At 47.1% G+C, this 26,618-nt stretch overlaps 2 protein-coding genes across 5 annotated transcripts in view; one reads left to right on the top strand and one right to left on the bottom strand.

Moving 5' to 3' along the window:
- Ent2 (Equilibrative nucleoside transporter 2) overlaps positions 1–26,618 on the bottom strand; it is a 125,178-nt gene that overhangs the window by 64,476 nt on the left and 34,084 nt on the right. Inside the window, exon 1 of one of the 2 annotated variants that reach the window (XM_065443350.2) lies at positions 18,012–18,127. The exons of the other annotated variant lie outside the window; for it this stretch is intronic. The gene's annotated coding sequence lies outside the window, so the exon portion shown is untranslated. Of the gene's footprint in view, positions 1–18,011; positions 18,128–26,618 lie in introns of those variants that run through there. 2 annotated transcript variants of the gene reach the window in all.
- The window catches only part of LOC135911161 (excitatory amino acid transporter 3-like), a 51,083-nt gene continuing 26,615 nt past the window's right edge, over positions 2,151–26,618 (top strand). The window contains exon 1 of one of the 3 annotated variants that reach the window (XM_065443345.2): positions 2,151–2,520. Coding sequence is in view for 1 of the 3 variants with exons in the window: in XM_065443343.1 (XP_065299415.1) it covers positions 18,718–18,768 (51 nt within the window). In the remaining 2 variants the exon portion in view is untranslated. Of the gene's footprint in view, positions 2,521–18,384; positions 18,769–21,321; positions 21,456–26,618 lie in introns of those variants that run through there. The other 2 variants (XM_065443343.1, XM_065443346.1) reach the window with 2 other exon arrangements.

Below are 26,618 nucleotides of genomic sequence, written 5' to 3'. Positions count from 1 at the left end.
GGCTGCCTGCGTCGCTCATTGCGCTTCCTCGGAAAGCTTGACGCTGTGACATCGGTCTCCTCCAGACGTTTGGATGACTCAGCTTCCATCGCCGAAGATCTCGGGAGCGGCGCCTCCCGAAAACACGCAAAAATACTCGTAAAATGAGAGCAGGGGAAAACGGGGTTCCGCACAAGAGCCACTTCTTCCCTTCGACCCAGATTTTCGCAGGTAGCCTATGGCCTATTCTATGTGCCACGGGTCAGCAATGGCCATAAAAGTAACCAAAGCACAAAAAAACGCAAGAAGTACACTACGTGCAAGTATGGTGTCATCTGCGGTGCACCTCTATCACGTGGCCGACGATACAAAGAACACTGGGTCGAAGATTGAGAAATGGTGTCTGAATGACAGGACAAGAGAGCCTGCAGCATTCTTGAAAGCAACCCTCACCCCCCTCCCGGGAATCCAGCTTTTCATCGAAGCCGCTGTCATTGCACCGTATAACTTCACAACATCAAGGTTGTAGAAAAATTTTGACGCAATGGCCATTTACGGAAGCGGGCAAATATGCATACGTGCCCCATCAATACCACGCACAAAGAAAAATGCTGCCTGAAAAATACCGGTCTAATAGACTGGGATATTAATTATCGACGTGACAGAAAAAAAAATGCATAAGAAAACAGTGCATTGGTTGTCTCGTGGTACATAAAAAAATTGCAAGACAAATATTAAACGTTCAATCGCTAGTCCAACGGTGTGTCTTCTTCCCCTCTGTCCGTGACAGTGCTTTCTGGTGGAAAGCTTTCTAACTATGCGCAACCAACGAGCTCAAACACTGTATTCGTGTTGTCAACGTATATAATAAAAATACATTTCTGTCAGTGTTTACCACGTCCCCCTTGCCCGCCTTAGAGCCGCCCCTGCTTTTGATATACGACGAAAAAGACTAATTATAAAGAACAAAAAGAAGATTCACGGCGCGGATACACAGGAAGAGGTAAGGAAGAGACAGGAACCGAATTCTTAGCAGCTTTCTCGCTTTCTTAATCCCGAAGAAGAAATTTAATAATTGAGCGGTGTGTCTCTGAAACAACATAAGCTCTCACTTTCACTGCGTTGCACTTAAGGGGATGCCGGGAATGTTCAAAAGAGGCACGCAAAAGGCTTGAACGTGTACATTACGAATTATTATTTACAAATGGAGATGAAAACGGGAAGGCCAAGGTTTTCCGTGCTGTTGCGGCGTCATGAATGGCGATTTGAGTCGCATATACAGGTATATATTGAATTTCCGCCGAGTAAAGCGTCTGGCGTATACATCGGCGCTGGTCCTTTGTTTGCGCGGCATTTCTCGCGCCCGTGCTTCCTCGGCGCTGAACCCTTTATTTCTATATGAAGCATCGTGTGTCAACTCACGACAAACAATATGTCCGCAGCCGTTCCTGGGGCAAAGAAACCTTCGTCCTCTTCGCGAACGTACTGGGACAGCTGGTGTCGTTTTCAGCATGCGGACCCTTTTGCGCGAGTTGCGACAGCAGTGAGCTTGCGACACCGGACGAGCTTCCGCTCGTGCGTCGGTACTTCGAGATAGTGCCGCCGCACTGGAACTGGAACTTGTGCGCTGGAACTTGTGAACCACGCCATACTGCCTGTTAACACACACGTGCCGCATTTTTACGCGATTTGTGACAAAAGTGGTGTTACGAAAACTGGCATTTGCACCGGCCCGTAACGGACAGCCCGTTTCGTTCGTCATTCACTAATCATGCCGTATATCCTTTCAATTCTGCAGGCTTTTACGTGCAGAAACCCCGATTTAATTATGAGGCACGCCGTAGTGGGGGCACTCCGAATTAATTTTGACCACCAGTTGACCTTTAACATGCCCCAATGCACGGGATCCGGGCGTTTTTGCAATTCGCCACCGTCTACATGCGGCCGCGCATGAGGGGATTTTATCTCGCGACCTAGTGCTTAACATCACAGCACCATAACCTTGCTAAGCCACCGCGGCGGGCGCTTATCCTTTATGCTTCTATATAAAGGCGTCATTGTCAGGTGAATACGTCGACCGGAAGTCACCGCTGGTAGAGCCCCAGAGTCCTCGGTAGTGAACGATAAAAGGGGCTTCAATTTAGAAAATAAGAAAGGCGTCTCGCCAAGGCTATAGTGCTGCCCGACGCCGGCGGTCCGCGTGCACACCGCACGCTATAGCACGTCACCTGCGCTAGCGTAAACAGCGCGGCCGGTCGCCGTTCGCAGGGGGGGCTCCCCCGCTGCAGCATTCGCGAAGGAAGGCACGAACTCAACGGCAGCGGAGAACCTCCGAAGCGGTGAACGACGCCTCGCGCTCTCTCGCCGCTCGTCGACCGGTTTCCCGCACGCTGTCGTGTTTCTGGGCCGCCACGGCAGAGGCGACGCGGCCAAAGCGGAAGCGTCGTCGCATTCCGACAACGGGAGCCGTGCCTGCTGCTCGCTGCGCCGTCGTCGTCGTTGCTACCATGGACGCTTAGACGCCGGCCGCCCCTCAAAGGAGTACGTACGAACATGCCGTTGCGCGGCTGAGAGGTTGCCACGGGCAGACCTAGCTCTGTCGAGACGGTCTTGTCATCCTTGGTGCGACGCTATACGTACAAGCAAATCAAGAACTTCTGGGACGAAGATAGTGTCCCTACAATGTTAGGTTACGTTTTGTAAAAATGGTATCACTTTTATACAATTATACTGTCACGCCAAAGGCGACAAGGCCAGCTTGAAGAAGGTGCATGTTTACTGAACAGACGACAACATGCCTTACTAGACCACTTTTTGGTTCATGCCACTGTAACTGTGTGACTTCCATCGCTTGGCGTTACACTTTCGGCATCTTGAAGCGCTGAGCGCGGTTGCGTGGATTCACTGTCTGTGACGAATTGAGGCGCGTGTTTTCTTTCCGGACAACGGGAACACGCGAGTAACAGTACCAGGAGCAGGAGTTGCTTTCACTATGAACATTCGAATATGAAGAGGCTCGCAAGGTTCCAGACCAAGGTTGTTAAACTACAGTTGGCGCGAATATTGCAAAGGCTCTCACGCCAATGCTTGCTTAGTCAGAGCTGGCCGTGAGGCATTGTGACAATTGGTAGAATTGTTAAACTATGGTTGTCGCAGATATTGCAAAGGGTTTCATGACAGTGCTTCCTTAGTCAAAGCTGGCCGTGAGGCATTGCTACAGTTGCACCGCATATTACGCCCCTCTGCGCAGAATACCTACAGAGTGATCACCTTACTTCCAGGAGTACTGGAGAATCTCCGCCACGGAGATTGTTGACGGCTCGTGAAGTGGAGGGGCCCGTAGACTTTTGACAAAGTCCTCACATTGGTTAAAAGGTGCATACTTTTAGTGTGAGCCAAAATGCTCTCTTTAGCTGGTTGGCTTGGTGCAAGCTGCAAATGGCACCGAAGAACGCGTAGGTTTTCACCATACGGCCCTCCTATAACTCCTCTCCCGTATATTTTCTGGCGCCCCTCTCAAGCGTATGCGAGCGTTGGCGGGAAGGTGCAGGCACGTGCGAAGTTGTTGCACCCGCTAAGCCACATATCAAGCAACACAAAGCCTTTCCGCGCGGCTCTTGATTGACTGCTGACGTAGCGTCGCATTCAATCGCACCATAGTGGTGCCCCCGGATTAGTTCTGTTCCTGCAAAGTTGTTTAACGTGTGCTCAAGGCGGCGGTATAGAGAAGCAATTTCGTATTCCGCTTACGCCAGATTGCTGCCGCCACGGCCGGAAATTGAAGCTGAGCACACGTGGTCAGAAGCATGATGTCAGCCACTGAGTCACCCTGGTAAGAGGCGTACAAGCATAATTCTTAGAAATACAGGTGTATAGTGGAGATCATATCGCGGGCTGTGCGCATATACAGGAATCAACAGGTGCCGTTCTAAACATGCATTTTCCCTTCGGTTTGGCGAAACTCTGCAAAGCGCTTCGGCGTCAAGCTTTCGTTGCGGTCCGGTGGAAGTGCGGCCTCCCCGACCGTGAAATCAAAACGCGTGTCCTCGAGATCACAGCAGCGTGTCGTTCCTGCAGCTTTTGCTCGGCCGTGAAGGAAGATCGTCACTCTCGCCCGGCACGCTGCTGCTGCTACGTGCGGCGCTTGCATCTTTGACGGGTTTCTCGTTGTCACTATAACCGCGAGCCGCGTTGAGAGTTTGTCGAGGATGACCTCCTAACGGACTCTGTCATGCTCCGCTGCGACAGACGGAGAACGAAGGGTCGGCTGGTTCACCATTTTGAAAAAGAAACGGTGCCTGGACGACGAGACACGAGGGAAAAAACAACACGAACAAGCCTTGCGTTTGTCTGTCCTTTCTCTTCTCAGCCTACACAGCTGTTCTCGTCTCAATGAAAAAAAAAAATACTTAGTGGCCAGCTGTAACGATGCATCGCTACCCTGTTGCTCTACCTCTGTATCTCAAGGAGAGACGAAAAGAAAATATTAAGTCAAGGTAAATTGATATGCTGTGTTTATAAAATAGCAAATAGGCGGCCAGCATTACCATTCGCATGACAAGGCATGCGGTACCCGTAAACGACCACAGTCTTCAATTGCACGAATGAAGCACGTAAAAGCCAAGTTAGACAGCCCCGTTTAGTTTTACTGCCCGCATTGAATTTACTTTTTTGACCAAGTAGATGACCTTGAATAGTTGGAAAGTAGGTCAGAACTCGAAAAGGGGTCACCTTCCGCTCCAGTCAGTAATAACGCCTGGCTAGTGGGTGAAAAATCTAATGTCTGGTATGTATCCCGCCGGCCGCAGCGTCAAATATCGACCAGTTAATCAATCAGTCGACTAATCAATCAGTTTTGTAATTATAGACTTAGTGAAAGAATCATTACGAGAACTGCACTTAGATTATAAATATATGGTTTTGCCTACCGTAGGTCCAAAGACGATTATGATGAGCATTCGATCGACTGGCCTAAATTTGTCAACTCCATTTCGCGGGGTACGTTTGTATTCGAAAACTCCAGGCGATCACGAAAAATTGCGTAATTATCTGCACCATGTAGATTTCTTAAAAAGAGGAACCATCCACAGCACTTGGCGTTATTGAGCATGATATTGTAGATTACGCTCGGTAGGCTTAATTTCACAAGCAGAGTCACGGTCCAACGAAGGCTTGACGCAGTTGCGCCTCGTTTCGACCAATAGAAGAAGCGCTTAGCACTGCCTTTATCATCGCTTAATCATTAAGAGAATTGTAAGTTACGTTCGACACAAGAACGTACTAATATATGCAAAGGCATTGGAAATGCGCAAAAATCGAAAAGTCTTAATTGGTAGATTCTATATACACATAATTCGTTTTTTTTTTATTGTAATTTCACACGCTGGCCGAAAGTTCCCTTACGCCGTTATATATATTATTGGAATCATCACATTTTTTACACGCGCTATTCTTATAGCTTTAAAATGAAAAGATAAGGACGATACTTGATGTAGAATAGGCCTGCACTGTAAAAGACAACACAACTTGACAATAAAGATAGCACCCTCACAGGGACAGTAACCGAAACGGCGTGTGCTGGTCATGTTCATTCAAGCAAGTGTGACCTTACAACGTTCGTAGTCATGGAACGAAAACAAGAAGAAAAAAATACAGCATGAACTCTAGTGAAAACATCGGTAGTCGTAGGTAAACCCGGAGCCTTGCGTAGCAAGCCTGTAACTTTAGCGTCGCACTACCGGTAAACAATGAAATTGGTGCGACCTTCCCTGAGAGTTGTGCAAGGATCAACCAACGGCAGCAAGCTTGGGGGGTGGGGGGAGGAAGGGGGGGGGAGGATCCCCGGCATAACAACTGAGAGACTGGAAAGCGAAGTAGACGGACTTCCTTGGTTGGTGTGTGCGTGTGCGTTTCTGCGCGATATGTATCAGTCATATAAAGCGAGTCTGGTGTCCACCATGAACAACTATGTGTTAGAGGTAACGCCTGCGAGTCAAAAGGTAAGGCCGATTCGTTGTACATTGCGCTGCTCTCTATTTAGCTAATACGATTTAGTAAGAGATATTGCTGGTGCTGGGTTAGGTTATCCCAGCGTTGCAGATAGACTGGAGGTTGCTACGCTGGCGATCTTTCGGCAGGTATAACTGTAGGCTTAATTAACAAGCACACCTTAATACGGGACCGCAAAACAGACAAGACAAGCGCAGACTTGCAACTGAAGTTCATTAGAAGCATAGTGCGCACATATATGCAGGCAAGCTAATTAACGGAAGATTTTCATAGCATAAAGAACGAGGTGTATGAGTAACACTTAGGAATTGCTGTGCAGTAATGAAATGTTATTCGAAAGAATGCCGTGATTTGTTTTTTGTTTCCTTTCAAGCCTTTGCAGGATGACAATTATATTCGTAGCCCATTATGCGAAGAGAGGTATGCACGCCTTCCTTGTTTCTATACGTGTACACCGTAGGCTTCGAATAAACTTTAGTTGCGAGTTTGCGCGTGTCTTGTGTCTATTTCACTGTTCGGCCGCCCAAGACGTGCGCTTTTCCTAAACCTGCAAGTATGAACCAACTGGCCCAGCAACCCGTTCTAGGTTTAACTGTACCAACGTCTGTGAAGAGCAGAAGGTTCTGCTTGGAGACTGCGGCGTAAACGGACTGCATATGCTGATGTAGACAATACACTGTTCCCTCAAGGGCACTGATCCTATATATAGGAGAGGGAAGCGCCTCGGCTTCTGTACTGAAGTTTCTGGGTCGCATTCAGTTTCTGACTGAGTGGCAACGCTTACCATAATTTGAGGCAGCGGGATGAAGTGCACTAGACGGCATGTGGAGACGTCATGGAGCTGACGGCTCGCGGAGCTTCGGCGCGTTGTCTATTGGAGTTTGTTTACTCCTTTTAGGCTCTGATCTGCAGGTGACGCGCAACCACGGGTCGACTTAGCAGCGACAACCTAACGACGATGCTCGGGCGGAGCAAGTGCCACCGACTCGTGTAAGGCTAAGCCCACCAGAATCCAACAACTCAGACCTTGTGAAGGAAAAAAAGCAACAATATAAATAAAACTAGAAGCTCCGCGGAATGTGATAGAAAAGCTTGACACGGTCTGCGGCGTCTGCTCATAGATGGCAATGCAAGTAAAAGACCATTGATCTACCTCAGTTGCGATGAGAAGCGATGTACAGGAAGGATCTTTTTTAACATCCCCTAGCGGGAAAAAAAGAAAAAAAATTCATCTGCTGTCTGCGACTGCACTTGCATAAAATTTTCGGGCCACAAACCATACATCCTATTGAGTTTTTTTTTTATTTCTTCATAGCAGGTTTGCACGGCTAGTTCCGTTTGTACGAAAATTTGCACGCTACTCGGTTTTAGTCTGCTCGATTTACCTATTTAGTCAAGGAAAGTAATATTGCACTTCGCTGCGTAAAAATAGGACAGTGTACGCTCGATCCTGATCCATCTTGAATTGCTCTCTCTCTCTCTCTCTCTCTCTCTCTCTTCTTTTTTAAGCATTTGTTCTCCACACAATGACACCCTATATTTTATATTTTATCACGGCGTGGCACGTGGATAAAAAGGGGTGTTCCTCATTTGCATGTCTCTTCTTTAAAATCAACGTTTTGAAACGTTATCATCGATAGGATCAAGAAGCTGTAAAACGCAAGAGCGTCGACGGGGGCTAGTGACTTGTTGGCAACTTGATGGTGATAAACACTGGTCGAACAAGGGATGTTGCTGCGGCCGAAATTTCGACCGATGCACTTGTCTTTGTCAAGGCAGCAAATGCTTTCCTTGGTAGCGTGCATGAAAGCGTATACTCTCCCCCACCTCGCTTGAAAGAAGAAGAAGAAGAAGAAGAGGAGGAGGAGGAGGAGGAGGAGGAGGAGGAAATTAAGCTGGTGCGTAGTGAGCTACGCGTGGAGTTAGCTACGCGTACACTATTTCTACGCGTCAGCTTAGCAAGTTAAGGACAACGAACTTTTAAACGGTGGAGTGAAAGCTGGTTGGACGCCAGGTTAGGGACGCATCGACTTGTCGTTGCAAACAGAAATTTCATCCAGCTATGTCGACCAGCTCGCTCGCTTTTTTTCCCTCTGATTTGCTTAGGAAGCAAGAACTGCATGCAGAGCTCGCGAGAAAAAGCAAACTATGGCGTGACGAATAAAAATAGAAACGTTCCTGGTCCCTCTCACTCTGCTTTCGATCGAAAGTGCTGATCTGTGCACAGACAACCGGCGAGAAAAAGCTGACGAAGGTATAGTTTCATGGAAACTTGAAATAGAAGTGGAGTAGGGCAGGGATAACAATCCACTTGTAGCCCATATGGGCTGGGCCTGAGCTATTTTGGTCTACCAAAGATGGCCACTGGCGAATTCGGAAGAAAAACAAGTTCAAATAGTTTTACGCTATCCCGGCCTAGGCTGAATACTATGCGATCATAATTTCTTCGGCTCCCAAAGTCTGGCAGACAATTTCGTCACTTGTGGGTGTGTTTTACTCTGCAACGTCATCGTTACGTAAACGAGTGTTGTTGTAGCTTCTCTGTAAAACATATCCGATGTACAGAGATGTTTCACACAGAGCACGATGTTTGAGGGCTATGTGTGTAATCTCTGCATATTCTGCTGCGTTCCAAAGTTCGGGTTCTTACGGGAGGGTTGTAACTATGATGCGGAAGTCTTCGACAATGTCGCTAAAGGCATATGTGTCTACACCTGGGCCCCATTGCCTTATTCCTATCTAGTCTCTATACCCCTCCGAGGACATGGTTTCCAAGAGACTAGCCATAAGCCTTATCATATCTCGCACTAAGCTATAACGTTAGTTTGCACTTGTTTTGGTAGAGGTCGAAAACACCGATAAGAACTTACGTTTGTTTACGTAGCGAGAGTCTCTTCGTTTACAGCTTTATGTTATGCACGAAAGAGCCAGTGGTCCACCAGAGGTCACGACCTTTATTTTAACCCATGGTCCTTGAAAAATCTATAGCGGCAAAATATAAACCTCTGAAGAAAAGAGCGCACGCGTTTAACACATTGGACATCCTACAACCGAAAGATCGCCCCAAAATTCCGCCATCAGATTTTACGACGTTCAACAGAAAATCAACGGATTTATTTATCGATCAGCGTTGAGTATTTTTACTACTGGCTTAGGCAGCGGAATGCAAGACCAAATACATAATTAGAAGCAAACACGACGAGCTGCCGCTCACCGAGTTTTATAACGAGAACCTGTGTGTGAACAGTTGAAAGCTGTTTTTGCTGTGTGCTTTAACTCGAACTCAAAGCACTGTATACGTGCCTTTCTGCATTCCTCCTCCAGGAGTATACGCCCGCGACATCGTGCTTTGCCACAGAGCGCAATAGTTACTCAACCGCTGTGGTAGGTAACGATAGAAAACGAAGCAACAGGTCTCGAACACGCATCGCATCTTTCTCGTAAAAAAAAAAAGTACGTTCTAACCAATATCGCTATCACGATTATTTTCATTTCATTGCTGTACACGTTAAAGGAATTGTGAAGAAGACGATTATAGGTTAGAATAATGGATTACGCCTTCAATGTACCAAAAGAAGTTTGTCCTACCGTGGGTGGAAGCACGGTAAACCAGAAAATAAAGCAACAAGTAGCAACGCCACCTAAATTTTCCCGCACCAGCTCTTTCTCACATCCTTAATTTTCGCAGCTACTTAACTGTTTATCGGTAAGGAAGAGTTCCCGTTACATTATAAGGTAACAAAACGCGAAACCTAGCAAGCTCGACGAAACCTTCTTTTTTTCTCATCAGGAACGGCCAAAATGTGTGAAAGCCTAGCGAGATACCAGGTGTCACACCGACTTCAACGATACCATAGCATTCGCGCAATATTCAACAAAAAGGAAATTCTTTAAGGCAGTGGTCGGCATTAGTTGTCTCTGCTAGAAATGATTCCTTCCTGGACAAAAAAGTTCAAAATGAACTTCCAAGAACAACTAGTATAACAATATAAACTGATTTAGTGTTGCCCTTAAGCGGTCCGTTTAACCACTCTTAAGCAATTAGGGTTCAATTAGGCTCTGAGAAACTGCACAACCTTCGTGAAAGCTGCAGTGTCCACGTAAAAACAACTTTAAATTCATCAGATGATCAATCAGAGCAACGAATGTGAGGGTTCAGTTCATACTCTAAGCATTTTTGTGAGGTCAATTCTGACCTGGCGCGTGCCTTCCACTCGCCTATGCGACATCGATGAAGTTTCGAGCTCACAAGACACCCCTCTCTGGAAAAGCTGCAGTGCAGGAAGCACACAACCGCATTTTGATACAGCAAAAATCCGGAGACCACTGAGGACATCCCAATGGAATGCGAAGGTATTCACCCGTGAGACCCGCCTGTGTGTGTGTGTGTGTGTGTGTGTGTGTGTGTGTGTGTGTGTGTGTGTGTGTGTGTGTGTGTGTGTGTGTGTGTGTGTGTGTGTGTGTGTGTGTGTGTGTGTGTGTGTGTGTGTGTGTGTGTGTGTGTGTGTGTGTGTGTGTGTGTGTGTGTGTGTGTGTGTGTGTGTGTGTGTGTGTGTGTGTGTGTGTGTGTGTGTGTGTGTGTGTGTGTGTGTGTGTGTGTGTGTGTGTGTGTGTGTGTGTGTGTGTGTGTGTGTGTGTGTGTGTGTGTGTGTGTGTGTGTGTGTGTGTGTGTGTGTGTGTGTGTGTGTGTGTGTGTGTGTGTGTGTGTGTGTGTGTGTGTGTGTGTGTGTGTGTGTGTGTGTGTGTGTGTGTGTGTGTGTGTGTGTGTGTGTGTGTGTGTGTGTGTGTGTGTGTGTGTGTGTGTGTGTGTGTGTGTGTGTGTGTGTGTGTGTGTGTGGTGTGTGTGGTGTGTGTGTGTGTGTGTGTGTGTGTGTGTGTGTGTGTGTGTGTGTGTGTGTGTGTGTGTGTGTGTATATAGGTGACGTAAGTCTTCCAGAAGCGCTTGTATTTAAAGTGGACAGAAGCATCAATGGTCAGCAGTCGAGATAAGCTAGAGACGTATGGAGTGAATAAACGGACCGTTTATTCCGTTTATTTCCGTTTATTCATTACTTCTCTCCACCTTGCGGGTTTCCGCAGAACTACTACGTCAGACGTTTGGAGTATACGGGCAAAGAAAGCGGGGACGACAATGACACAGGATCGGATCTTTTATAGGCATAGGTAGCGGTACATGACAAACAGATAATTTTTGATTAAGAGAAAAAAAAAAGGAGTGTGCACAAATGCTAGAATGAAAAGCATGTATAGCATACGTGCTCAAGTAGGCAAGGTGACTAATTGTCACCGCTACGTTTCAAAGGGGACACCAATAAATCATCATCATCAGCAGCAGCGGCAGCAGCAGTCGTTAACGAACGCGCATAAGAAAACAGCAAACAAAGCCGAGTACGGTGCAAATGACCGCTGGATACATGACAACAGATTCCACAATACACTGCTTCAAATCATACACAACACAGGCCTCACAGCACACATATAATACACATATACGCTCCAAGAATTATGCCTTAAGGGCAAGCCTTTATCGCAATAAAAAAAAGGTGCAAAAAAAAGAAAGGAAACTGTAAGTAAAGAAGTGCAGTACAGGTTACTAAAGGAGAAAGGAGTACACGGTCACCCCCCTCGAAGCTGCGGGTTGAAAGCCACGGCAGATTTATCAGAACTCTTTGCAGGTCTATATAGTTCCGGAGACCACTGAGGACATCCCAATGGAATGCGAAGGTATTCACCCATGAGACCCGTCTCTCTGTGTATATATATATATATATATATATATATATATATATATATATATATATATATATATATATATATATATATATATATATATATATATATATGAGACCCATGAGACCCGTCTCTGTGTGTGTGTGTATGTATATATATATATATATATATATATATATATATATATATATATATATATATATATATATATATATATATATATTGTTTACGTGTAGAAAAGGCATAATTAGACAAACTAAGACGACCACACAGGACAATAGGGTTATTGTAATCTTTTCACATGTGGTGGTCAAGAATATCGTAGCAAAGTGGGCAGATCCCAAAAACAGCTTATTTCGCATTTAGCCGAACAATGGAAGTCTCAAGATGACCACTACAGATTATAAACAGAGGTGCCTTCGGCAATGCGGTGTGTCGCTACATTGCTTGAATGCTAATCGCACTGACGTCGACATTCATCGGAAGATGGATGCTGCCAGAAAAAAAAAAAAAGTTTTTCTACACTGTGCTGGCGACCTCGCGAAACATAAAAGAAAGCAGTGCGTTGCTGGCAGGCGGCTCAAACTCGCATTCTCGTGCCGTCGAACACAACGTGAACGGCAATCACCGCCAGCGATGCTAAAAGAACGGCCGAAGTCACGGCGCTCACTAGCGCCCACACACCCCCTTCAACCCGGATACGGCTACGGCTGAATCGTTTTCCGTGTTCACGGGCGACAAAAGTCTTCCTGCGTCCTGCCTTGCCCCCTGGGAACGCAACGAGATACGGTCGCTCCCACATTCGCATCGCAAGATAGCAAGGAGCCACACCGACGCTGTCGCGTGGCAATAACGAGAGGGAATTCCGGTGACCGAACGATTTCGCTGCTACCGCCCAGCTCGAGTAGTACGGCAGCTGGGACAGAAGAGACCAGTCTCGGGCACGCTCACCTGCCTCTAAAAATTAAATGAGATCGGGCGACGGGAGGAAGGAGGCTGTTGAGATTCGGAACGACCAACCAGACCACTCACTCACTCACTCACTCACTCACTCACTCACTCACTCACTCACTCACTCACTCACTCACTCACTCACTCACTCACTCACTCACTCACTCACTCACTCACTCACTCACTCACTCTTTTATTTATTTTCATATTTTATGTTTGTTCATTCAAGAAGTCAAAGGTCCTCCCATGGGCTGGTCACGAACATCCATATGCTTAGCAGCAGCACATGAATGTGGCTGTGTCGTCGCGGTGCCTAAGTGGCTATGGTGCTCTGCTGCTGAACATGATGCCGCGGGTTCGGCTGCCGAGCATGGTGACTCATTCGGATGGTAGCGGAAAGCAAAAGCACTCGTGCACCGTGCTTTCACCGCACACACTCAGCTCCATATCGGGAGCACTTTCTCCCACCGCCGATATCTTATAGCTCGTGCTTTAAGGTATATTTATATATTCTGGTATTTTACGTGTCAAATCAGAGATCTGGTAATGAAGCGTTCCGTAGTGGAAGACTCTGGATTGATTTTGACCACCTGGGGCATTCCAACCCCTATCTGCATGTGACCGCTACGGCCGGGGTCGAACCCGCGACCTCGCCAGGTGCGCTCGTGCACTGAGACCTCAAGCCCACTATGTGTTAGTTTTTTGACCGTATCAATTGCATACATTTTCGACGTCGACACACACGCAAAAGCACTTTCGCGCGCTTGCCTGCCGCCGGCAGGAGCCAGCGCGCGGGTCACGAGGCCACTGTACTTTTCCTTCCGTATCTCTAGACCCGGACAATAACGCGCGAGCACTCATATCTGCCTGGCCTCCCCCATGTCCGCGGTGGGAGTCTCGTTATCTTCTTCATTGCTCGCGCGGTTATCTTTCCCGACTGAGTTACGTCGGAAGAGAGCAGTGGGCGAGGCGGAGGTTGCCCTATTTCTCGTCTCTTTTTTTTTTTTCGAATCACTAAACGCAGGTTTCACTTAGGCTACAGGACGGAACACGTTAGAAGGATCGAGTGCGCTTCCGCTTACCAAATCGCTCTTCATGGGGGAAAGGGAGAAGGCACACTAATGTGTTAGGGCTCGCGAGCTCTAACACATTGATGAGCTTCTCGAACAAACAAACAAACAAACAAACAAACAAACAAACAAAGAAATAAATAAATAAGACGCTCAATATGCACTAGTACACTGAATCGACGTCCGAGCTCATTAAAATGTGCTTTGCTGCAATATACGCTCCCTCTTCGCAGCCTGAAAAAGGCCATGGTTTAAGCATAATGCCAGAGACCTTACTGCAGTTGCGCAATACACCGACCAAGAGAGAGAGTGAAGAGGAAAAACTCGCGGCAAAGAGCATTTCCTTTGCTGGGCTTTTGTACGCCTTTCCGCAACGCTGAGCGCGCGCATTGGGCTAGAACACAGTAGCTGAGGGCAACCTACCATATTTCCTATTATTCCTCGGAATTAAGCACGCTTTCAAACAGCACATGTCCTATGCCTTTCTGTGTCTGTGTAAGAAACTGCGCCGCTGCTGCCCGCTCGATGGCCACGCGCTGTTAGGGTGTCAATAGCTCCGCATCTTCATACGAACTCCGTTGATCGTTTGCTCACTGTGGTAGTAGCTACGATAAGACAACTTAAATAGCTTTGTATAATGAACGAGACCACTTCGTCACCTGCTCGTTAGATATACAGTAACGCCCGTTCATATATACGATCAGATCGCGATGCCGTGCGCTAGAGACGCTCTTGTACCGCACAATCGGCTATGGCTTTCGGCTTGCAACCGAATAAAAAGAAAGTTATCGCTTGACTTGTTAAAGAGAGCAATGCTGTTTCATTATTTCCACAGCAATTTTTTCGTCGCATAAGAATTTTCGCTAATATCTCGATCAACAGGTAACTGAGGAAACGTTACTGTGCATGGCGTAAACGACATGAACACTCAAGCCGTTCTGCACATACGCGACGCCCCGTCCTCACCATTTGTACCGTGTTATCTTGGGGTCATTATGCTATAGCATTTTACTCGTACAATAGCAATTCATGGAGATAATTCTGCAGACATATAGAGTCAGTCGAAATACAACCAACCTTTCTATACAGCTTTCATACATATTACGAAAAAATGGCTGTGGCTCAGGTAAGGTTAAGCCCAGGATGCGAAGCATACTAGCCTTTATTTTAGTTGTTGAACCACTGTTTAGCTTGGTGAACTGCTGTTGCTTGGCTATATTTGGTTCGGCTAGACGAAGAAACAACTCATGCGTTACTCTGCTTCGCTTTGGACGCCCCGCATTGGACGCGGTGAGCGTCGAGCAACGCAGCGTTCGGCGCGGCAACGAAATGTGCGCCTGAGCAAGCGACGCACGCCTGAGCCTTAGAAACAGCTCGTTTCTAAGGCAACACCGCATTCACTAGAGGCGCTTTTGTACCGCTTTGAAGCATCGTACTCGTGGCTCAGTGGTAGCGTCTCCGTCTCACACTCCGGAGACCCTGGTTCGATTCCCATCCAGCCCATCTTGCAAGAGTTGAGCCAAAGCCACTTCTCCTCCGTCGTGACGTCACGGTGTCACGTGGTATTCAAGGCGACACCGCCGCGCCTGAGGAGCTGGGTTGAGCTCTCGTAATATGCTTCGCATAAAAAGCATTTGATTCAGTAGACACACAAGCAGACACGGAGGAGTCGCGAAATCAAAAAGTACAGGAAGCGTACGTGAATATCTCAGCCAATATCTATAAAACCCACTTTCATCCTCTAAAAGTAAAGCAAAAAAATATCAATCGAGAGTAAGCCAAGGAAACACAATCTCTCCAGTGTTATTCACTGCATGCTTAGGTAGAAGTATTCACGTATTAGATTGAGAAGGATTCTGAGTGAGGATCAAAGCGAATACCTCAGCAACTTACGGTTCACACATGATCTTTTCCTGTTCAGCAATGCTGCGAATGAATTGCAATAAATAATTGAGGACCTTAGCCTAGAAAGTGTAAGAGTAGGGTTGAAGATTAATGGCGCAGAAGAAAGCGTAATGTTCAATAACCTGGCAAGAGAACGAGAAATCATGACTGGCAGTCGACATCCAGTATCTGTGCAAGGCTGCGTCTATCTGGGTCGATTACCCACAGGGGATCCTGATCTTGAGGAGGAAATTTACAGAAGAATAAGAATGAGTTGGAACGCATATGACAGGTATCATCAGATTATGACCGAAATTTTACTATCCTTAAAAACGGAAGCATACAATCAGTGCATTCTTCCGGTGCTAACATTGGGCAGAAACTAGGAGGTTAACAAAGACGCCGGAAAAATAAGGACGGCATAAAGAGCAATGGAACGAAAAATGTTAGGCCTGAAAGACCATTGTTTGGAGAAAAACAGCAAACAGGAGTAGCTGATATTTTAGCTGACATCAAGAGGGGAAAATGGAGCTGGACCGGCAATGTGATGCGTAGGGAAGATAACCGCGGTTACAGAATGGGTGTAAGGGAACGGAGACGCAGTCGAGAATGACAGAAAATTCGGTGATGTGATGAAAACACAAATTTGCAGACATCACTTGGGATCAGGGAGCGGAAAAGGAAAAAGAAAGAAAAACATGAAGTAGTACAGGCGTTCACACAGGTCGGTGGATCTCGAAAAACACAATAATGCAGCTCGGCATTCTGCAGTGGCATTGTGCCGCGTCGACGTTGCATAAATGCAGAAATCTACCTCTGGAATGCTGCCTGTGGCTCAGCAGAGGGCAGAGCGAACGCTTCTTTGCACTGTACTGTGAGCACTGGCACAGGATTTGACGGTTAGTTTACTCGTCACGGCAGTGGCTACAGGCTGCACAGTCGGCCATGATCTTGCGGAACGCGCAGACATGATGTATAAGATTTACCACCGCAAAGCAACACAATGACGCCGTGGTGAAGGACTCCGTAACAATCTCGACTACTCGGCCTTTGTGAAAGCGCGCCGAAACCACGATTGGTGAGCGTTTCGCCCCATCGGAATGTGGCGTTGTCGCTGAACATCGAACACGCGAGCTCGTGCTCAGCAAAACGATATACTTCGTGCCACATCACGGATGACGGGGGTGCTTCCTACGTGGCACGTGCAAGCACTTAAAGACGAGCTTGCGAGTCGGCACGATGAGTCGTGAGAATTGAAACCTGTTTTCCGGTTTCGACCGGCGTAGCCATTCTGTTCTTGTTCGTTTGTTCTTTTATTACAGGGTGTGCAGATGACGGCACCTTTAACTGGCGCCGGCTGCATCTTTTCATACAGAAATACATCCAACGAAACCGTAGAAAAAAGGAAAAGAGGATCACATTAGGACACACTAAAACATCCCTTCATTTTTTTATTTTCACGCTACAGATTCAATCCTTTAACCCGTACGTATTTGCGAGATTTCCTATCCTTCTTGCACTATTGAAGAATTACGTCACATGAACACATCTCAAATGAACAAAGCGAATAAAGGGCTTAGAAACGTATAAACAGATTGAAGTAAGCTTCTGATCTTTCAAACACAAATATTTTTTCAAATACTGCAGTAATTTTGTGCATTGTGGTGTCCCCATCTGTAGTGCGTGTTCTGTCAAGGTACGATTTTTATAGCGGCTATTTTCATAGTTAGCTAAGATGGCTGATGAAGATTATTATTATTATCCTCTATTATGGCACGTACCCTCGGAAAGGGATAGGCCAACACACGCAATGTCCCGGTGATCGTCGTATTCTTCGCTAGTCCAGGAAGGCGGCTCGTAACACTGTGCCATAATGTCGTTCTCTACTACTAAGCTAGCTGTTACCTGAGATTCCTGAAATGTATCCCCGTTTTCAGGTGTATAAAATGTGAGTATCTTCGACAACAGCTCTGCGGCATGTTCAGTGCATGCTGCCTCTCTCTAAGATGAACAGAACAGCACTGTGTGTGCTCTGTCTTCTTTCTATGCCTGTTGCCTCCATGCTTATTTTGCGTGGATTTCAGTGCCGTTAAATGGAACACCCCTGCTCGCCTTTTGCAACACCCCACTTCACGGCAGCTTTTGACGCACACAGTCCCATGTCTTCAACAGATACGCAAGCACGTTTTCCGGAGCTATTCGCCAAGACACGTTTATGGCTGAACGGGCGCAGAACGAAAAAGTGGGCGTTGCGTGGCTTCCCTTAACTGACCGAGAATGGCTGGCGCGTCCTACTGCTGCACCCCGCCTCGTGAGAATTTTGGACGAGCGGTCGCGCAAGGCCTCCTATGCGCGTACGGAGTCGGTGTTCAGTACACCACGACTTACGCGTTCGAATGGGCGTGCCGTCGCATCCTCCTAGGCTGAGCACACTTGCGGTTCGCTCGCCCGCAGATGAATACTTCACACAAGAAACGAACTGCGTGCGCGGAACAGCTGTGCGCGAGATGCCGCGCGAGACAGCAGGCTTCTTGCCAGACGATTACAGCCGCCAATGCATGCCCCATCCGTCTTTCCATCCGCTATTCCTTTTTTCTTTTCAAGTACGCACGTGTCTACAAGATAGTGAGAGAAGCCGGTGGCAGCAAACAACGCTGCATTAACACGGAACGCACCCACCGCTGCCTTTGTGAGCGGCCCTCGTTGACGCAGATAAGCAGAGGCTAGCGCACAGTCGCGCGTTGACAGAGAAAATGGGGGGCGCCGAGAGAGGAGCGTCATTTATTCCTTCTGCTCAAATGCCACACGGCGCGCTTCAGGCGCCGCCCTGTTTACCGGCAGATCTCCTCCGGGTCGCAACGCCGATCACGACGCACGCTCGTAGCGCCGCGTTACATCGCGCGCTTATGGACTACAGGTGACGCCGCCGGAGCCGCACACGCGGGGCATTCCCGACAGAGGGACCAGGGTTCGCTGCCCTTTCCTGACCACGCTCGCCTCTTCGCGTTTTGCCCTCTCCCGCCGCGCTGTGTTCTTGAGTGAGAGAGAAGAGTCGTCACCTTTGCAACTTTTGAGCCTGCGACGCCGGCTGACAATGAGCGCACCTCGTGGTGAACTGAACGAGGATCCAGGAAGCATGAGGCTCGTGAGTGTCTTTGGAGGATTTTTATTAGTTTTTATTGGCATCATTTTCCTTACCCTTGAAAGGGCTCATGTGAGTAATAAATGGAAGAGTCGGAGAGGTCAGGGGACAGACGCCAAACCGTCGGCAGTTATGAGTGATGTCACATGGCGTTCTAGTGCATGGTAATAAATATACTTTGCAAATAATAATTGCGACAGGCGACACGACTATATAGCAGCGCTCTACATTATGCGAATCGAACTAAATGCAGAAGAGCGCGCAGCAGTGGAGTGTTCGTTTTCCAACAATATCGATGCTTTGAGGTCACTTTCGCTTGGTTGCTGTCTTCGGTGGCAATAGAAACAAAGGAACGGCCAATGTTCGAGTGCGCACGATTGAATGTTTGCGTGAAACCACGTACGTAAATACACACTCAGCGCTCATCATTTCTCAGAGGCCTTTGCAGCGCATCAATCTTCCAGCTTTTGACACGGCTCCGCTACGAGTTTTATTTTTTTATGCGAAGCATATTACGAGGGCTCAACCCAGCTCCTCAGGCGCGGCGGTGACCATGAAATCACGTGACACCGTGACGTCACGACAGAGGAGAAGTGGCTTTGGCTCAACTCTTGCAAGACGGGCTGGGTGGGAATCGAACCAGGGTCTCCGGAGTGTGGGACGGAGACGCTACCACTGAGCCACGAGTACGATGCTTCAAAGCGGTACAAAAGCGCCTCTAGTGAATGCGGTGTTGCCTTAGAAACGAGCTGTTTCTAAGGCTCAGGCGTGCGACGCTTGCTCAGGCGCACATTTCGTTGCCGCGCCGAACGCTGCGTTGCTCGACGCTCACCGCGTCCAATGCGGGGCGCGTAGTCGCTGGCGGGTCGACGGGAACGCTGTCGCGTTCCACTCTTGAAGGCGAAGCAGGGTAACGCATGAGTTGTTTCTTCGTCTAGCCGAACCAAATATAGCCAAGGAACAGCAGTTCACCAGGCTAAACAGTGGTTCAACAACTAAAATAAAGGCTAGTATGCTTCGCATCCTGGGCTTAACCTTAGCTAAGCCACAGCCATTTTTTTTTTTAAAGATTTGGGGCATACGTAAACCATGTGTCGCAAATCAAATACGCCTTTTATGTTTTTTCTTTGTTTTTTTTTCTTTGTTCGCGTGAATACCAGCTGGAGCGATGGCAGTGCGTGAAAGCTTATGCCAAGCTCTGGAGTTATGCAGCTTCTTACTATCGGCACTTTTGTCTCCCCGTATACCAGATTTGGGCATAGGCTATATCTTATACTGAGGCTACTAAGCTTCATTCTCCTATAAACTTGCCTTTTTAACTTTCCGATACCGTTGTTCACTACTTTGGCGAAGCGCTTCTTTGTTAGTGGTTTATTCGCTCATGTTATTCTTTCATTCAACGTTGACATGAACTCCGTGGCGTCTTTGTCGCTTTTTTTTTTTTGTCCTTGTTGAAAATTTTGAGTTTTCTGTTCCCTTTCTTGTTTCAAGTTCTACCTTTTTGTCGTTATTCCGGTTATTACTTCGACCAAGCCAACGCATGTTGTGAAATGCTAACTGTGATCTTCAACAATTATGTTTATTTCTGACTTGAAGATGTGTTTAAATAACGGTTTTCTTAATTATTTAGCCCTGGGTTCAAATGTTTTCCAAAACTGAGCATCTGTTATGCACTCTTATTTCTTTTTTTTTTGCTTTATTCGACATGGAGTAATATCAATCAGTTTGTAGCGGCGCGACTACCGCCTCCAAAGTAGGCAAAGAAGATGGGCTCATGTGCAGGTAGCGCGAGGATAAAACACACAGTTCATTTCTCATCTTGGATTATTCATTCATTTTCCTTTTCGTATTTATTTATTTATTCATTCATTCATTCATTCATTCATTCATTCATTCATTCATTCATTCATTCATTCATTCATTTAATTTTTCACTCATACTACCACCCGATTTGTCGCCTATCTCCCATAGTGGGTTTGTGCCATTAATTGAGCATTCATCATCATCATCATCATCATCATCATCATCATCATCACGCTAGCGCGCTAGACCTGAGCGGCCGCGACCGCTCAGGCCTCAGGTGCGACCTCAGGCGCGGCCTCAGGCCTCAGGCCTCGGCCGCTCCCGAGGTCCCACTGCGCCATTGCTGGACGGCCTAAATAAACCGTGGCTACGGAGGCTACCTCTCGCGCCGCCCTCCCACAAATTGGTGACCCGGACGACTGCGCCCACCCATGCCAGCGTCAGCTCACCGACTCTACCAAGGCGAGTGACGTGGCCTCACGTAGCCCGGTTGACGTCCCGCTGTTGTAGGGCGTCCGGGAATTCTCCATCGACATGCCGGACATCTGGTTCATCCAGATGTCCTTCTCAAGACTTCCTTCTCAACAAGCTTCCAGGCTCCGGCTGCGTTCCATGCTCCGGTTGCCACCCTTCGCCCCGACTTCTACGACGACTTGCGGGCAGCCGTCCTTGCTCACTATGTCACCTCGAGCGCTCAGTCACAACCGCGCTCACCATTTGAACTGTCGCATCATTCTGCGTCTTGTCTCACACTGCCTGCGTGCACTCGTGCTGATAGTCAGCAGGCGCCGGCCCCAGCATCAGACCTCTACTCGGTTCGTGAGTCTCCTTCCCAGCTCAAAGTCAGCTGCGCGACGACTCTTTCCAAGGAATTCACTGGGCCAAACGTAAGCGCTTTCGGCTGTTCTACCAAATAATGACCTACCAAATCTGAGGACTTCGACAATGAGTTCTTGTAGTAAGGTCAAAATACAAGAACCTGCACCGCAACAAACAGCAGACGAGACAATGCGAGAGGGAGGCGTATCTGTGACGCTGTAGTGCCTCATCTTATCAGAAACCAACTTTTGCTTTGCACGCGTTCGGACGCCCATATATATACATATGCAACCAGGCTTGCGTAAACATGTCTCACAAGGATGTAGAACGGCATCTCGAAACATGTGACAGCCGATTTCGACGACTATTGTGAGGTGAATAAGCATAAGGACAAGAAACTTTCAGTTAACAACATAGTTTTTTTTTCTGTTAAGCCAAACATGCTATACCACTAGTATAAACATTTTCCATTGCACACACTATCGCGACTTGAGTGCTTGGTTTATGCATTTTGCGATAATGGAAATACTGACATTTTTCTGGGCCGGCTTTTCAACAGCCGAGTGTGAAACCAACAGATAAAAATGACATGACGATACAAACACGCACACACATGCGAGTCTCTAGCGTCCACGCGTTGGAACCGATAACATGCGTGTGTTTTGTGCTAACAGCTGTTTCCGTGTTTTCCTTTCGCAGTAGAACGTACACGCGCACAAATAAGTCGTGTTGCGCAGGTTCGACCCATCGCTGATCGCTCAAGCAAACAGTAAAAGAACAACTCGGTCGGGTAAAGTTCACCTAGGAACGTAGAGCGGAGGTTGGCAGCAAACCGCCCCCGACTTCAACGATCACTGTTCCATAAGAAGGGCTGCATAAGAAAACCGCGCAAGATGGAATAAAATACGAGGTACATGGGGAGGTCGAAGTACATCATCGGCATCATTATATTTTAAATAAACTGAAAGACAAACCTTATCCGAGAGATGCGCTATCTCTATTTCCTATAATGCCGTAAACAGCAATATTCCTGCAAATGTCTTGCTCGCGTGTTCCCGTATAATCCTTTGCTGGCTTTACTTCGAATCATCCGCGCCTTTCAACCTATTTTGTCACCCCAAATACTGACCCGCGGCAGGGACTTCCATTTCTCCAATTCCCAGCTGCGCTCGCGTCCTCCTTATCTCCGAGTGACATGGTGAGATTAATTTCACGTCTTCTTCTTGATCTCAGCTAGGATACCTCTCAGCCGTGTTCCGATCCTTAATACACAATGTTGTCCTGAAGCTCGCTCTTCGCTTCCGCTCCGTGTCCAGCACCGCACAAGAGGCGGCTTCAGAAACAGCGCAATTGTGCGTGTTATTAAGCCATATAAGAATCGTCCCCATACACATATTTGCGAACAAAAAAAAAAGATAAAGGAAACAAGAAACCGAGGGAAATATCTTGTGGCGATATACGTTCAAAACGCACATAATGTGTAAAAAGTATAGACAAGGTGCTTAACGCGCTTTCAAGCATCTACTTCATATCTTCTTTATCAATATTTTCCGGTGTGTTCAGAAACTCAATGATTTCGAGCTCAGTGGCCTCTTTGTTTTGTTACTGTCTGAGACACCAGTTGCATCTTCAGGCAACACTCAAAAAACTTGTCACCATTCCAAAAGCACCTCATACGTTTCTTTTACACACTTCCTTGTAGTTCTGAATACTGAAATGCCGGCCTATACAGTCGTCAGACCAAAAGTCGGTCAACACGCTATTGACGGTTTTACGTTCGAGTGGCCTAGAGACTAGTTCTTTCAGACGTTCCCTACCGCCTATATTATTTTTTTGCGCATTTGCTTAGTTCGCTATTCTTCCCGTCTTTTCCCCCCTTATCCTTCTCCCTGTGCAGAGCAACAAACCAGCTCTTACAATTGACCTCTCTGCCTTTTTCATCATATTTATTTATCTCTTCTCTCCCTGAGCAGCGTTTAAAAGCACGGTCGTGTTCTGAAATAATCAACTATCGAATAATAAAATCACGTGTGTGCTTTTGGTACGTGTGTATGCGATTTCACCAACGCAATACGGCATCCATAAGAGACATTGTCGTTTTCATACATCACACACCAAAAGTTCGCGCACCAAAGTTAGCGAAACAATCGCACACCAAAGTTCAGCACGCAGGCCATCACAATGAGTAGCGTTCGCGCGAAACGTTTATCTGATTCGATTTGACCTGAACTTGACGGATCGCACAACAATTCCAAAGTGCGAGGCGTGACACAATGACGGAAGGGCAAATAAGCACTTAACCAGCGTAAAAAATAAAATTAAAAGTAAATAAAGATTTTTTAAAAATATTCTCAGCAGGCGGGACAAGACTTGACAGATGTGGCATTAGCGCAGCGATATTCGCATCTGATGAAACATCGCATACGATGACGTCCACGCAGCACAGCCGAAACCGAGGGGTGCACTTCGGCGGCCGTGGAGTGCGCGCAAAAACATAGTCCCTTGCTTTGACTGCCCTTAGCTGAACACGCGTTGCTGCGGCGCGCTTAGGTTGCATGCACGTCTACTCTTTTTCCGGTAACCTTTACAGCGGCGCATATTTGCACCTACACGAGTTTCAATAAATGACGGCGCTACCAATGCTGGTCGCGCTTTTTGTTTACTTTCATCGTTTATATTTACATCATATATCGGGGCAAAATCTACAACGACAGTTTATTTCTATGTGCAGCGCTGGGCGTCCTGTTACGCCCGTATGACGCCGGGGGGAGGGGCGTAGCAGGACAAGCGATGTTTTCATAAGCGATGCAAGCGATGTTAACTTTGTACATGATCACCTTTATAAATTCAACCGTGATAAGAGCATGTCTTAACATTTTATTCTAAAATAAATCAAATGGAATAAAATTAATCACACAGCACGACAAATTCTAACGATATTCACAAAAACAGACAATAATGACTGAAAATGGTAGTCAACAAATGATGAACACTCGAAAACATCACAACTCGGTCATGCGTCTGTGAATAAATTGCGCGCCTTAAGCACGGCAGTACAATTTCTCTAACGATCAAGTTTGCTTCAAACTGGGCTAAATCGCAATTTGCCATGATTCGTGCGCTAACGTAAAAACGTAGGCAGAACGCATCCTTTGGGTATGATTAGCTACATTAATGCGATTAGTATTCAACATGTATAGCGTATGTAATTTGGCGATGATGAATTTATTATGGATAGATATATTAATGATTCTAGAGTGCCTGTTTGGGCACGGCCCATGCTCGGCAAGGCAGCAGCCAGCACATTAAGAAGAGCACGGCGCAAGGAGGCTAAATAGACAAAATTGGCGGAAGTATGCTAAGAATCCCAACCGCATTAAAACGTAAGGACAGTGACGCGAACACGAATAAACCTTGTCTGAACGAGTAAATCGAAGTCACAGTCGCGTGTGACTTCGTACCATGCGTTTTATATAAACGCCAGTTGTGAGTCTGCCCTTAACACCATGGTTCAGTGTTTCCTGTCCCCATTTACGTATTATGCTTGCGCAATAATTATAACAACTTGGTTAAACCTGTCGCATCTATAACTGCGTTACGATGCATATCCATGCTTAGGTGCGTTGACATGCCTTGGCTGTACGATCGAGATAATGTCGAATCGAATCGAACGGTAACATATGCCCTTAGAGCCAACCTTCGGTTGATACCTTGGGCTTGTTGGTAGGCGAACTTGCATAACATTCTTGTGCATGCAGACAGAATTTATACTCCATGCCTAATGACCGCTTCATAGGACTTAGTTTAAACGTAAGTTATTGCCGCGACGGTAATCTGTCTGTTCATTGTCGAGCGTGCGGATACGCACCCTCGATTTATGATTTCGCTGTTCTTGAAAGACACATAGATAAGGACGTGCGTGAAATGATAGAAGCACAGGCTATCAGGCACAATGGTGAAACGTGCATCAGCGCTGCGCGTGCTGACCTGCTTGATAACGAGACGGCCTTTTCGAAAAGAGCGGTTTGGCAATCTGACCCGGAGTGGCGAGGTTGCGCATGGAATATATACGCATGGGTTCTCCCAGTATAAATTGAAGTTAGCGCATCGTGGTGTCTACGTCTCCCTTTTGTCCCTATCTGCACGCGCGAACATGCTATTCAAGTTTAATATCTTTGTAGGCGATAACTTTGTAAGCATCGCGCAGCATGTATGCCATGTTATGTTATGGGGTTTATGGGTACCATGTTGCTATGGGGTTTTACGTGCCAAAACCACTTTCTGATTATGAGGCACGCCGTAGTGGGCGACTCCGGAGATTTGGAACACGTGGAGTTTAACGTCCACCTAAATCTAAGTACACGGGTGTTTTCTCATTTCGCCCCCATCGAAATGCGGCCGCCGTGGCAGGGATTCGATCCCGCCACCTCGTGCTTAGCAGCCCAACACCATAGCCACTAAGCAACCACGGCGCGTTACCATGTTATGTGGTAGCACACACATATATTTACGTATTAGCAGATTTACACATGTACATGAGTATTGTTTTTCTCAATACATTCCATTAATTGCCCATACATTCTTTTTTCTTTCCTTTCCGACTGATTTTCTTCTGGTACCTCTTCAAACCAGCGTGACGCGTTGGGCGGCGTCCGGTAACTTCTCTTTCCTTCATCGTCAGCTATAATATGCGCGCACTCAATTGCTGCTATGCGACATGCTTGACGCGCAGAGTAAGCGGTACTTTTATGCAGCATCAAAACGTGTTCAATGGCAAGACACGATGTGATTGTCCATGTGGTAATGCACCACAACGGCACAGTACCATGAGAGACGCGCAGCGAATGTCGGTGACGAACGCCTCCAGTAACCTCTTCCTTCATCGTCGGCGAGGGGGTGCGTGCACTCACTTTCAATAAGTAGACTGTTGCCGTGTGTTAAGGCAGCAGTAGCAGCAGCAGCAACAACAGCTGTTGCTTTGCGAAGCGCCTATAACGCGCCAAACATCTCAAGCGCTGACTTGCACGAATTTATTCCGCCTTTTCAGGCATCGAGCTTGTATGCTGGAGGACTATAGGGTTCGAAACGTACCATCGGGCATTTATATTTGTTTATTTTATTTATTTATTTCTAGTGACAACTAGTGACATCTAGTGACCCAAGCTGGCCATAAACGGGCAGAAGTTGACATACCGCAAAGTGAAGAAAAAAGCCAATGAAAACTATCGCTT

Source organism: Dermacentor albipictus, chromosome 9 (genome assembly GCF_038994185.2).
Source record: "Dermacentor albipictus isolate Rhodes 1998 colony chromosome 9, USDA_Dalb.pri_finalv2, whole genome shotgun sequence".
Taxonomy (NCBI): domain Eukaryota; kingdom Metazoa; phylum Arthropoda; class Arachnida; order Ixodida; family Ixodidae; genus Dermacentor; species Dermacentor albipictus.
The sequence above is the reverse complement of the archived record's forward strand: the minus strand, read 5'-3'. Positions and strand labels throughout refer to the sequence as shown.